Source organism: Melozone crissalis, unplaced genomic scaffold (assembly GCF_028551555.1).
Source record: "Melozone crissalis strain CALT ecotype California unplaced genomic scaffold, PUWL_Pcris_2 ptg000041l_1, whole genome shotgun sequence".
Lineage (NCBI taxonomy): Eukaryota > Metazoa > Chordata > Aves > Passeriformes > Passerellidae > Melozone > Melozone crissalis.
In genome coordinates, this window is record NW_026535819.1 from 6,179,626 (window position 1) to 6,191,675 (window position 12,050).

At 49.0% G+C, this 12,050-nt stretch overlaps 1 protein-coding gene across 2 annotated transcripts in view; it reads right to left on the reverse strand.

Annotated features, from left to right (window-relative positions):
• Positions 1-12,050, reverse strand: part of LOC128941990 (collagen alpha-1(XXVII) chain-like) — a 145,257-nt gene that overhangs the window by 19,914 nt on the left and 113,293 nt on the right. For both annotated transcript variants that reach the window (XM_054284130.1, XM_054284131.1), the window contains exons 38-41: positions 4,057-4,110; positions 3,830-3,937; positions 2,401-2,454; positions 2,068-2,121 (exon numbers count right to left, since the gene is read on the reverse strand). In XM_054284130.1, coding sequence (XP_054140105.1) covers positions 2,068-2,121; positions 2,401-2,454; positions 3,830-3,937; positions 4,057-4,110 — 270 coding nt within the window. The remainder of the gene's footprint in view (positions 1-2,067; positions 2,122-2,400; positions 2,455-3,829; positions 3,938-4,056; positions 4,111-12,050) is intronic.

The window sequence follows — 12,050 nt, forward strand, 5'->3', positions numbered from 1 at the left end:
GTGCTCTCCTGGTTCAGCATCTTCTCCTTCTGCTCCCCAGCAAGACCCACTGGCCTTCCAGGAGAACATGAGTGAGGAGATCCAGCTGTCAGTGGTCATTAACAGAGCTCACTGCTCTTAGCAGTGTGCATTGAACACTTTGGTGGCTTCATCAGGCCTCAGCTTGGATACTTGCATGTAGAATTAATTTATCATAACACTGCTGTGCTCTTTTGATACCAGATCCACTCAGGGAATGCTTTTCCAGTGTCCTTTTGCAGAGTAACATCTTGTTGATGAAGGGCAAATTGCTCCACTGAGCACTTAAGATGAATAATTTGGGTATCATTTGCTACTGAAATTACAAGAGCTTTCAAGATGGCAACTTTAAATGTTTTCAAATAAAACTACAGCTGCAATTTCAGCAATAGACATACACATCTGCACACCTCAGTGGCTGCAGGGTCAATGGCTGACCTTGCTTTTGCTGGTCATGACTCACAACTTTTTGCCAGGATGCTCAAGATTCGACAGTGGAATTGTAAGGAAACTCTGGGGCAGGGTCTGACAGAGCCTGATCATCAGCTCTCACATCATCCTGGACTGGCTGTGCTTGTCTCACACCTGCCAGGAAGTTCAGCAGGGCAGCAATGGAGATAGGGAGCAGCAGGAACATCAGCAGCTGTTCCTCCATGGATGTGTTTCAGCAGCAGGAAATGGGAGAAAAAGCACAATGGCCATTGTTCACCCCCAAAGAAAGATTTCTGAGTGTGTGAATGTCTTAGTGGAACACCACAGCCCTGCCCCAGTGACTCCTGGCTGTGGGGGGAATCTCCAGGCAGAGCATGGTGTGAACAGGGCATCCTGACACCAGGAGCCTGAAGGGATCCACTCAAAGCCCCAGCAAGGGCAAGTCCTTATAAACTCATTTTATAAGCATTGGAGATCCTGTCTGCACTGCAGCTGCCCTCCCACCTGTGTGCAGAGGAAGAGCTGAATGCTCTCTTGAGTAGAAAATGAGCAGAAAGAGTTCATGCACCTTTCCTCTTCATGGGGACCTCACAACTGACCAGTCCCCATCACCATTCCCTTCCAACACCAAAGGAGAATCACAGAATGGTTTGGGTTGAAAGAGACCTTAAATCCCATCTTATTCCACTCCTTGCCATGGGCAGGGACACCTTCCACCACACCAGGGTGCTCCAATCCAACCTGGCCTTGGGACACTGCCAGGGACAGGGCAGCCCAGACCTGAGCCACTGCTTTACCACCCTCTGAGTAGAGAACTTCCTGACCAAAATCTTTACACTTTTGTTTTAAAAGCATTCTCCCTGTCCATTGTAGGAGGCTGCTCCCCTCTTTTAGACAGCCCCCTTTAAGCACTGGAAGGTCACAAGGCGCTCTCCCCAGGGCCTTCTGCAGAGAGCTCTCAGGAGGGAGGGAGCCGTGCTGCAGAAGGCATGTGAAGGACACCATGAGCCCTGGGAGAGCCAAGCAGCCCTGGAGCCGACAGGAAACCACTGAGGAGTGACTCACTGCTCCAGCCTGGACTGGTTATGGCTCTGCTGACTCAGCAAAAGGGGGAAAACTCCCGGGAAAAGCCACCGTGGAAAGAGGGCTCTGAGTCAGGGCAGCTGCAGCCAGGGGCTGTGGGAAGGTGGGGCACAGGGAACGTGGAGCAAGGGCCATGGAGAGGGGAATCTCCAGCAGCTGCAGATCTGCTCCTTTGTGCAGGGAGTTACTGTGACCTGAGCACAGAAAGGCACGAGTCTGAGTCCTTTAGGCTTAGGGATGGAGCTGAATTCCTGGGGATGCAGGGAGAGCACATCCTCAGCCCCATGCTGGCTGGCTCAGCCCTGGCACAGGGCACGTGGTGTCTGGGAAGGACGTGCTGGTGGCATGGGGGTCCTGGCATGGGCTGGCACAGGCAAGGTTGCAGCTTTGAAGGGTTATGTGTGTGTATGAGAGGCTGTGGGGTCAAGGAGGCACCTCTCCCTCAGCTCAGGGTGAGCAGAGTGCAGATGCATGGGAGTTATAGCAATTGTCTCATTGAAGGGGAAATGAGATGGCCAAACCCCCTGAGCTTACCTTTTCCCCCTTTGGCCCTGGTGGTCCAATTGGCCCTGGTGGTCCTGCATGTCCCTGTGGGGAGCAGAGAGCACGTGAGGAGCCAGGAAAGAGCTGTGGGACCGAAAGCCCTCCCTGGTTCCCTGATCCCACGAGCCCTGGGTGGTGCATGCCAGCTTTGGAGGGATACATCCAGAGATGAACCAAATGCAGGTGGTGCAAATGGGGACTTGGAAGAGAACTAAACTCGAGGTCAGAAATAAATCACGGTTTAAGAACAATTTGCACCCTGGAGTGGCAGTTTTGCTGTGTTTAAGAACAGGTAAAAGCTGGGAGGTGAAAATAAACCCTTACCTGGTAGCCCTTCAAGCCTGGGTCCCCTTGAGCACCCATCCTTCCTGGAGCTCCCTGGAGAGGCAGAGACAGAGGCACTGAGAGAGCAGCCAGTGGTGTTGGCATGAGGGGAGGAGGCACTGGGCTGTGCAAAGCAAAGCTCTGCACATGTGGGAGTGTGGCCAGTCCTTGTCCTGGCCACCCCTGAGCTCTGCTGCAGCACCTGATGGCTTCTCCTTGGCTTTAACCTTTTACACATGCAGAGGGCTGTGCCAGGAGGCCTTTCCCTGCCTCTGCCTGCCTGCAGCAACAGATTCCCCTCCTCACTCAGATTTGCTGTCAGAAATGGCTGCATTTCTGTGCTCTTCACCTGCCCTCCTGCACGCCCCTATATCCAAATATCCAAATTAGTGTTGTGCTAGGAGGTCCGCCAGACTTCCACAGACCAGACTCACACCCTTAGCAGAGTGAACAAAGGGGTTTAAATCAGATCATCACATTAAAGTGAGCCACAGAATTTCCATATAATCCCATTTAGCATGGAATAAAGACCTTTCCACAAGACAAAGACATGTCCACTCCAATAGACTGTTGCTCAGATGTTGCTTTGCTTCCTTGTGAAATAATCCACGGAGGCTTTGCCAAAGACTATTAAGGGAGGATATGTGGTGAGGCCACAATTTTTAGTGCAGGAAAACACTATCATCAAAACCATCACTCCATCACTCATTTGCTACTGTTCTGAAGTATCACCACTAATCCTAGTTCATAAATAATTTTGCACTAAGTTCTATCAAATAGAGTGCAAGAAGTTTCCTACCCAGTCTGCAATGCACGAGAGGCACTTTTATGTACCCCTGCTGTCCTGATGCATTCATCTCTTGTGCCTAAAGCAAATTAATTTCTCCCCTCTCTGCCATCCTATGGCTGCTCTCTCTGGAAGCCTCACCTTCAGTACCCAGTTCAAACCCTTTCCCATGCTTCTTCTTGCTCCAAGTGTTTTAGATAAGTAGATCAAGAGTGGGTGTAGAAACAGGGCAGAAATCCAAGGCAGAGTTCCTTATAACAACACAGCTTGACTTGGAAGCTGCTCTTGCCATGAGTGTGCAGTCTCAAAGGGGAAGATCTTAGCAAAAAATAGCTTATCAGCTCACTCAGCTGAGGAAAAATCCCCAATATTTCAGCAATTTCAGCCCATCTGGGGAGTTGTGAAGAGCTGCCTCCATGCAACGTGAGCTGGGCTCACGGGGCACCAACCCAGCCACCCCTATGGACTCTCCTCTGTGCTGCTTGGGACAGGGGTTAAGTTGTTTTGGCCAATTAAACCCATCTAAAGCATTTTTCAGTGCATTTTTCAGGCTCTGCTGGGCTCTGTGCCCCAGCCAGGCCCGTGCCCACCAGTGCCAGGTTTCTGTGGGTTGTGTTCAGCCGTTTGCAGAGCTCTTCTCACCATCGGTCCCAGGGTACCTCGGGATCCTTTGGGGCCTTGGTTCCCCTTCGGCCCCTGCTTCCCTGGGGATCCCATCTCTCCAAGCTGCCCCTGGTAGCCTTTGCTGCCCTGCAGAGCAAAGGCACTGACATCAGTGTGGGACAAAACTCCTTCTGCAGGAAAACATCAGAGACGAGGAAGGGGAGGGAGAACCACAGGCTGTGATGGCATCAAGAAGATGTTCCTACCTTCTGGCCAGGCTTGCCCTTTTCCCCCTGTTTTCCTGGTTTCCCTTCCGGTCCCTGGAAGGAGAAAAAAAATAAAAGGCTGTTGGAATGGGAAAGCAAAGGAGTCACATCCCAACCAGCACTCCCAAGCCGTTTCCCTAGCACACACAAACCTGAGAGCATCCTCACCCACACCTGGGGGCCAACAAGGAGGTCAGAAGGTTATGAAGGTCAGATCACAATCCACAGGTGCTACAGATGGAGGAAAACTCATTGCTTAAAGGTGGAAAGCTCTTTGTGCTCAGGTGGCACAGCTGAAAGGTGATACTGTGATAATTTTGATGATGATGATGACTTTGAAATGACTCCTTGAAGACAGGTGGGTCATGGAAAATTGTGTCCATCTGTCTCCAAGGGTGCAAAAGAAGGATCTCCAGAAGCGCACCTACCCAGCCTCTGCTACAGAATGGGCTGAAATGTGGAAAACCACAAAAGGATTCCTCTGGTTTGACCCTGAGCTGCCATCTCTGCACCACGACTCTACCAACAGTTGTATCCTCAACTTTGGCACTAAATTAGGTGTCAAAACTTTTAATATAGTTTTAGGACCCTATCAATGGAACCATTGATTCCATACCAGTTGTCCTAATTTTTTACCTTGTGAAAAAGGCAATGGTTTCATTCTCTATGCACCTACCACATACAACCTCCTGCTCCCAGTGAAACCCCCTCCCTCTATTTGTGTTACTACTGCCACACACAGAAACCACAATCTACTGATCAGGCTTCTAGAAATGCAGTGGGATGCAAAACTTGGGGTGGGAGCCATGGCAAGCAGAGGCAGGAATGCTGAGCTGCTTTCAGAACCCAGTGTGGGTGCAGAACCTGCTGCCCCTCCTCGCACCCACACCACACGCATGTGCTACCATGAGCAGCTAAATACAGCAGCCTCTCCTCAGGGACCTCAGGGAACTCATTTTTTCCAGTGTTTGACCCTGTTGGCTGCAAGGGAGACAGAATATTTTTGAATTTGACAGAAAGAAGCAAAAAGTATTACTGAAGAAAATAACTCATGCTTTTTGGCAATTGTGACAAACTTTTCAACAGCATCTCCACACCAGCACCACCTCTCACCCTCTGCTCCCTTCCTCCCAGCTAGGAAGGTATAATTTTCATCATGGTTGGTGTTGCAGTCTCAGCTGAATAAAAGCAACTTTTAAAGTGAGACATATCGGGGGGTTTTCACTCTGATCTGAAACATGGGCCTCAGAAGTGCCTGCTCTGAACACAAAGGAGCAATTCAGCCTCATTCCAGCCCTAAAGGATTGTGCCAGTTCACTTCCCCAGAGGGAATAGCTCCATTTTACCCAAGTCAAACATTTCAGGAGTCCACCTTGCCAACACCATTAGGCCTCACAAAGCACAGATCCCTGCAGAGGAGCACATGAGCCTTGTTCTGTGTCCCTTCCATACTGCTCAGGGTTGGTTTTTTTTTGTGTGTGTGCTATTTTTTGCTGCCCCTTTCCAAGAGATCACTTTTGGAGCTGCTTTCCCACAGATGCCGAGCAGCCGCAGCAGATGAGGGTGCCAAGCCTCCAGCATCACCCACAAGATTTACACTTCTGACAGGAGTGCAGAGAATGAAAGCACTGATTTCACTAATGAAGGCATCAGAAATGGCCAGACCCTTCCAGCTCCACAGCAGCTCACTGGTACTCAGCACCTGAAGTAACTCCACAGCCCCTGCTCTGCAGCAGTGCCCTGGCACATCATGGCTTAAACATTTGGAGAGGGAATGGTGGGATCAGTCAAAAAGCTTTGCTGTCAAACAAGATGTGACTGAATAATGAGACAACTGGGGTTTTTAATCAGCTGCACAGTGTTTTTCCATCAGTCTCCCTGGACTGTGCTTTGAGAGCATGTGGAAGCACAAGCAGTAGATGCTTCCTGCAGATGGGACAAAGCCCATTTTAAGCCAGATCTGTTTCTAACCCAGTGATGGACAAGGCCTTGGTCTTCTCCAGCAGAGCCGTTTTGCACACTCAGATGTGCTCCTGGAACTGCAGTGCTGTGGCAGCTCATAAAACAAAGATTTCCATGCAAAGGTTCCATTCCCAGGCTGATAAAGTGTTATATTGTCCGTAAAGAATGCAGATAGCAGGTGAGACACACTCTTTATCACTGGGCAGAGCAGGTGGACCCTGTTCATGGGGAGGTCATGAGGATCTCAGGATACTTCAGAAGAGTCTGAGGTACAGCCTGGCTCCCTCCACCAGGATACATCTCCCATGGGTGTTTCAAGATTGAAACTTGAATTCTACCCTGCCTTGGAAAATGTCTTTGTTTTTCGAGAAGACAAGTTTAGGCTTTAAATTTTCCCATCTGAGAAACAAAATTTCCACACTGCTCCTGAAATCTGCCAGCATTCAAGTTCCTGCTTGCACTCACCATCACAGAGTACAGATAGAATCATCTGGGAGAGGGTAAACAATAAAAACCAAACTCTGACAGCCCAAGTCCTGCTCACAAAATTGAGCTCAACCCACAGTGAGACTGTGCTGTGTACAAACAGCTTTTCAGACTTTCTCAGGCCTCCTTCAGCTTGTCTTTTCCCTTGGTGGTGGGTGTGAACAGAGATATGGGCTCCAGCAAACTCCTTGTACCATCTTCCCCTTATGACACATCAGCCTCGGGGAGCAGGGATGTTCATCTGCTCCAGAAGGTTCTCCTGGGTCCTCCAGCTGGGGTGCAGCTCTCTCTCCATTAATGGAGAAAAAAACCCCCAACATTGGCAGCATCACCATCTCCTGTCAGTGCCAGGGAGAGGAGCTGTCACTCACAGAAGCCATGGAGACCTCGTTCCAAGCCTCCCTTGCTGTTCTTGACTCTCATCCACTGCCTAAAAGCTTGGCTGGTGTGAGAAAATGGGTCAGACCACGCTGGCGACGGCACGAGCAGAGACGTGGCTGAGATTCTGAGTTCCTGAGTCACCTCCTCGAGAGGAATGAGCTCTATCAGTCAGGGACATTTCCCTGCTCTCCCAGCACGCTTTCTAGGACTTTGGCCAGCAAGCTGTGCTGGTGAGTGGGAAGCCTACCATGTGTCTGATTTTCCTGGATATGCTTTCTCCAACTGCACAGGAATCCTGCCCAGATGAATTTAGAGGCAGTTCAGCACTTGTCTGGGGTTCCCAGATATGTGATATCTCTGCTTGTGATGATCCAGATGTGGTTGCTGTTGCAATCCCAGATGTTCCCAGGGCAGATATGCAGGGGTTTGCACAGTTCCCAGAAATCACTGCACTGCCCCACTCCACACATTGCACAGGGAAGGAAAAACCCAGCAACAACTTTGGTAGCCTGCAAAAATAGTCCCGTCCTTTTTCTCTCCATTCTTCTGACTCATCTGTCCAGGGATAAAAAAAACATCAGGGCCAGAAAAGGAAGAAAACAAGAAAGGATAAAAATAAAATTCAATGAGATGGTATCTTCATCCAGGCTCTCCCCAAGGCACATTGGGAATGCAGCACCTTTTGGTACCTCTTTTACTGCAGTGTGAAGTTCCTCAGGTTCCTAAGACTTCTTCTCTCTTTAGCAGAGATAGGAGTGAGGGCAGAAGATGTACCAAAGCCTGCACATCCAAATAATGAAATCCAAGCTCCCTTTGCTGGACTCACATCAGTTGGGTCACTGTGCCAAGGCACTGAACACTCGGTGCTTTTGTTCCCAAGGTTTGTACACATTTTGTTGTATGCCTTGGGTTACTGGTTTGCTGAGAAAATATATCTTCTTTCCAAGCTTCTTCCATCAGTGGGGCTATTTTTAAATGGTGATTTCTCTTTATATGCTGCAGTGTTCACTAGAGAAGCATATCAGTACCTCCAGATGATGATGGTATTTGTGACCAGGGACAGTGAAAAGCAGCAGTTTTATTAAGTTACATGCCTTCAGCTATGCCAAAATATCCAAGGAAAGCAAAAAAAAATTATAGTCTTAGGTCTAGCATGTTTAAAATTTCATCGTCATCTTCAGTAAGGATACAGATTTACAAGGATTTTTTTTAGTATAGCCTTAGATATTCCCCTAAGGGAAAGAAGAATGGTTTATTTTCCAATGCAAATTGGTTAATTTTTAAAGAAAAAGAAAAAGAGACTTCCAGCTGCTGATGGCCTTGACAGAAAAGTCAGATCTATTGCCCAGCACAACAGCAATGTTTAGTGGGAGCAAAGAGATGAGCAGCTCAGCTTTAAATTCTCCAGACAACAACAGTTGAAATCTATGTTCTGACAACAGCATCCAGAAAAACAAAACAAGGAAGTTGAATGAACTGCAGAGAGATATGCCCTGAGCAGAGCCAAACAACAAACAGGGCTCAAATCCTGACCCAAACTTCCCCACAGCCAGTGATGCTCTTGCTGCAGGCAATGGGTCGGGGAAGTGGTAACAGAGATGTGACTCACCATCCTGCTCTGGCTGCTGGCATTCCAGAGGGCAAATGTGTTCCTGCCTTCCTTGCAGCACAGGAAGGAAGCTCTCAGGGCACAGAACTGCTGGGAGAGCTTCACAAAGCTTGCCTCAGGTTGCTTCAGGATTGCTCAGGACTGCTGTGGAGCAGGAGCTTATTTTCAAACTATTTTTTTTGTTTTTTTGGTGTGTCATTGAGTGAAGGTCTGAGGTCACTCCTCCCTCCCAAAAATAAGGCAGGAAGAAACAGAACCACCACAATAAAGCTACTGAGCAAAGGAGAAATGTGACATGGTGACAGGGAAAAAAAAAGATAAGATGGTTTGAGGCACTGGATGTAAAAAGGGCAGGAAAACTAAAAGCAGCAATAAAGGTAGGAAGCATGAACCATAGGATGACCATGCCCATATTGTCCAGCCAGTGAGCTCATTTAAAGGGAAATGAAAAAGCCCCATATAATTTCCTACTGCTCAGCAATGTCTCCATATGAGAACCTCCACTTAATAAACTTTGATGGAGAGAAGCCTTCCCCCATGGAGGACAGTTCACAAGCACTCAGGAAATTAGTGGGATTATTTAGGCCGGGCATTTGAAGACATAAATGTTTTGGATTTATAAGAAACACATTTCATAATCACTCTGCCTAGCAGTAGTCTGGAAGGGGAGGAGACAGGGCAGCAGCTCCTGAATGAGTATGGGGAAAGAAGAAAGACTCAACTGTTCTCGAGAAGAAAGACCTGATTGTGCTGTGAGGGTTTCACTGGGAGCACTGGGAAGCAATGGGCCCTTGGCCTGCCTGTGGAAACCCGAGTGGGGAGTACAGGTAGAGCTGGCTGTGCTCAAAGAATCAGCAAATTGGGGAAATCCTATAAAAAGGTCTTGGATGGCAAGGCTGTAGCCAGAGTTGCTGTGACTTACCTTTCAGCTGAGCTCCTCGGCTCAAAATGGGAATCCAACCCAAAGTTGTGTATCCTGAACAGCTTAAGAGCAAACTCTTATCTGCATGCAGCTGTTGCTCTGAAACTTGCTGCTTTCAGTTTTGTGGAGGAGGAGGAGGTCTATTTAACTTGATTTTTCTGAGCAGCCACAGTGTAAGGCAGCAAAGAGTCATGCACAGGGCAGTGCTGTGTGCTCTGAGCTGCTCTGGTTCAGTCTGACAGCCCTGAACTGCCACTAAGTTGTTCCTGGGATAATCCTTTTTTCCCCCCACTCTCTTTGCCTCTACTTCCTCATCTCTAAGAAAGCACAGGAGACAAGATGCCACTAAAATGCTTGATGGATGAGTGGGAAGTGTAGGAAAAGTGCAAGGCCCCATCCCCACTGAGCTGTGAAGCTTTCATACACAATGAAACCAAAATGCTCCAAAAAATTAGTGTTGGAATCTGACAATGGGACAAAAAAAAAGAATAGAGAGAGCACCTGAGCAGCACAGCTCTGACTGACACTCCCCCAAACACTAAGGGTTAATATCTTCCTTTTGAAGGACACAGATGCCCTGGGGTTGTGGAAGAGGAGGGGAATGAAATCCTCTCTTGCAATAAGGAGGGGAATCTTGGAGCAACTGCCCAAAAAAGTGTGTCTCCTTCGTCTGAGTCAGGAAAGAAACCCTGCCAAGCCAATGGGATTTATTTCAAATTCTGGCTCATTTTGATTCCTATTAACTCTAAACTAAGACCAGCTGGGATCAGGCTGCCTTCCCCAGCAGCAGAGCCTGCGAGGGCCAAATGGCCCCTCAGCTGCTGGAGAGCAGCCTCAGTTGCTGCAAGCAGCAGTTCCCTGGGGATTGGGAAAGCTCTGTGATTCCCTGCAGGATGCTCAGGGCTCACAGGCAACCCTGCTCTGCTCCAAAGGTGTCAGAGGATTTGCTGGGCTGAGCCACAGAGAGCAGAATGGCAAAAAAGGGGGGAAAAGTCCCACACAATAATATCCAAATATTACCCAAACAACAAAATCCAGCATGTAGCTCTGCATTAAGTGGGTGCTCAGGAAAGGCTGACCCTGGGGCCACCAGCACTGATTATTAAAGAAAGAGGAGAAGCTGATTACAGCTCTGGGCAGAGGTGCCCAGGGATGCTCACCTTGGGTCCAGGAGGGGAAGCAGAGAGACCCAGGCCTGCAGCTCCACAGAGAGGCATTGCCCTGACTCCTGGTCTCAAACTCTTCAAGGCAGAAGTTTTCAGCATATTTGACTGCATTTCTGAGCAACTTCATTCACCTTTGGTTTTTGATGCAGGACAAATACCTGCTTATGGCTTTCCTGAGTGTTGGTTTGCACAAGCAATGATACTCCAGGGCTGTAACTCAAGGACACACCAAGGCCAAGTGCAAACACCTTCAGGCCTGGGAAATGGGCTCCAGGATAGGAACTGGCCCCCTGATACTGGAAAGGACAGGCTGTAGGGCAGGGGGGTGGCCTGCTGTGACCCTCTCTGCCATCAAGTGACCTCCTGCATCACCCTGGGCAAGCCACTTCACTGTCCTGTGCATCTGCTCCTAACACATTATTCAAGGCAGAATTTGGAGTAACACACTCATTTCATAAGATTTAGGGTGTGAGGACCTCGCTGGTACCACAGACACACTGCCCTCCCCTGCACACCCAGCCTGGTGCTCTTCATTCCTTCCTCTGCTCAGTCAGAGGGTCACCCCACTCTCTCTACTGGTGGATTTTAAGAAATTTCATTCAAGTAATTACTGCACAGACAGCCCATGGTCCAGGGCACAAAAACCAGCTTTTCCAGGAAACAACAGCTCAGTACATTATCAAAAAAACCCCCATAAAATTTCTGCATGGAGAGCAGAGATTAAAACCAGGGGTGACTCCAGGATTGTCCTCGGTGTTTTCAGGGAGCTGGATGCCATGGAAGTGGTGCTGCCAGCTGTGGCTGAGCTCATGTGCATGCAGAGAATGGCTGGATTCAGCAGCAGCAGCAGCAGAGCGAGGGCCTTTGTTGCAGAAAACCTTTGAATCATGTTTTCAGTGGCAGGAAACAGAAAAGAACAAAGAGCAAAAACCACTCTGGGACAAATTCTGCTGTAAGTGGTGTTTGGACAGCATTGTACAAGAGTAATGTGTTGGATGAGAAGATGCTGCTGCTCTGTCCTGGCACTGCAGAGCCCAAAGGGCAGCCTGGCATTGCAGAGCAACTTGTCCATCCTGGCCAGCAAGTCATCCTTCCACTTGGGATTATAGCCTGGAGATGGGAGAGGGACAGAAATGTGGTGGGAAGGATCCTCAGGACACCATCCAGAGCCCAGAGCCAAGAGCCACGAGTTCACTCCACGCTCTGCACTGGGCTGGAGAGCGGCTTGATCTTGTGAGTTCCCTCAAAAAACCTTCTCAGCTCTCCAGCCCAGCCCAGCCCAGCCCTATCAGTCTACCCTCCTGAAGAGCAAACGAAAGGACTTTGGATCTTGTTGCACCAGAGCAAAAGGATTTACAGCCCTTCCAGCTCTTCTGGGCTGATGGTGCACATCTGCATGCCACAACAGGGCCGGCAAAGGCAGCAAGATCTGCTCTGATGTAATTGTTTATGGCAATTCAGAGCACTG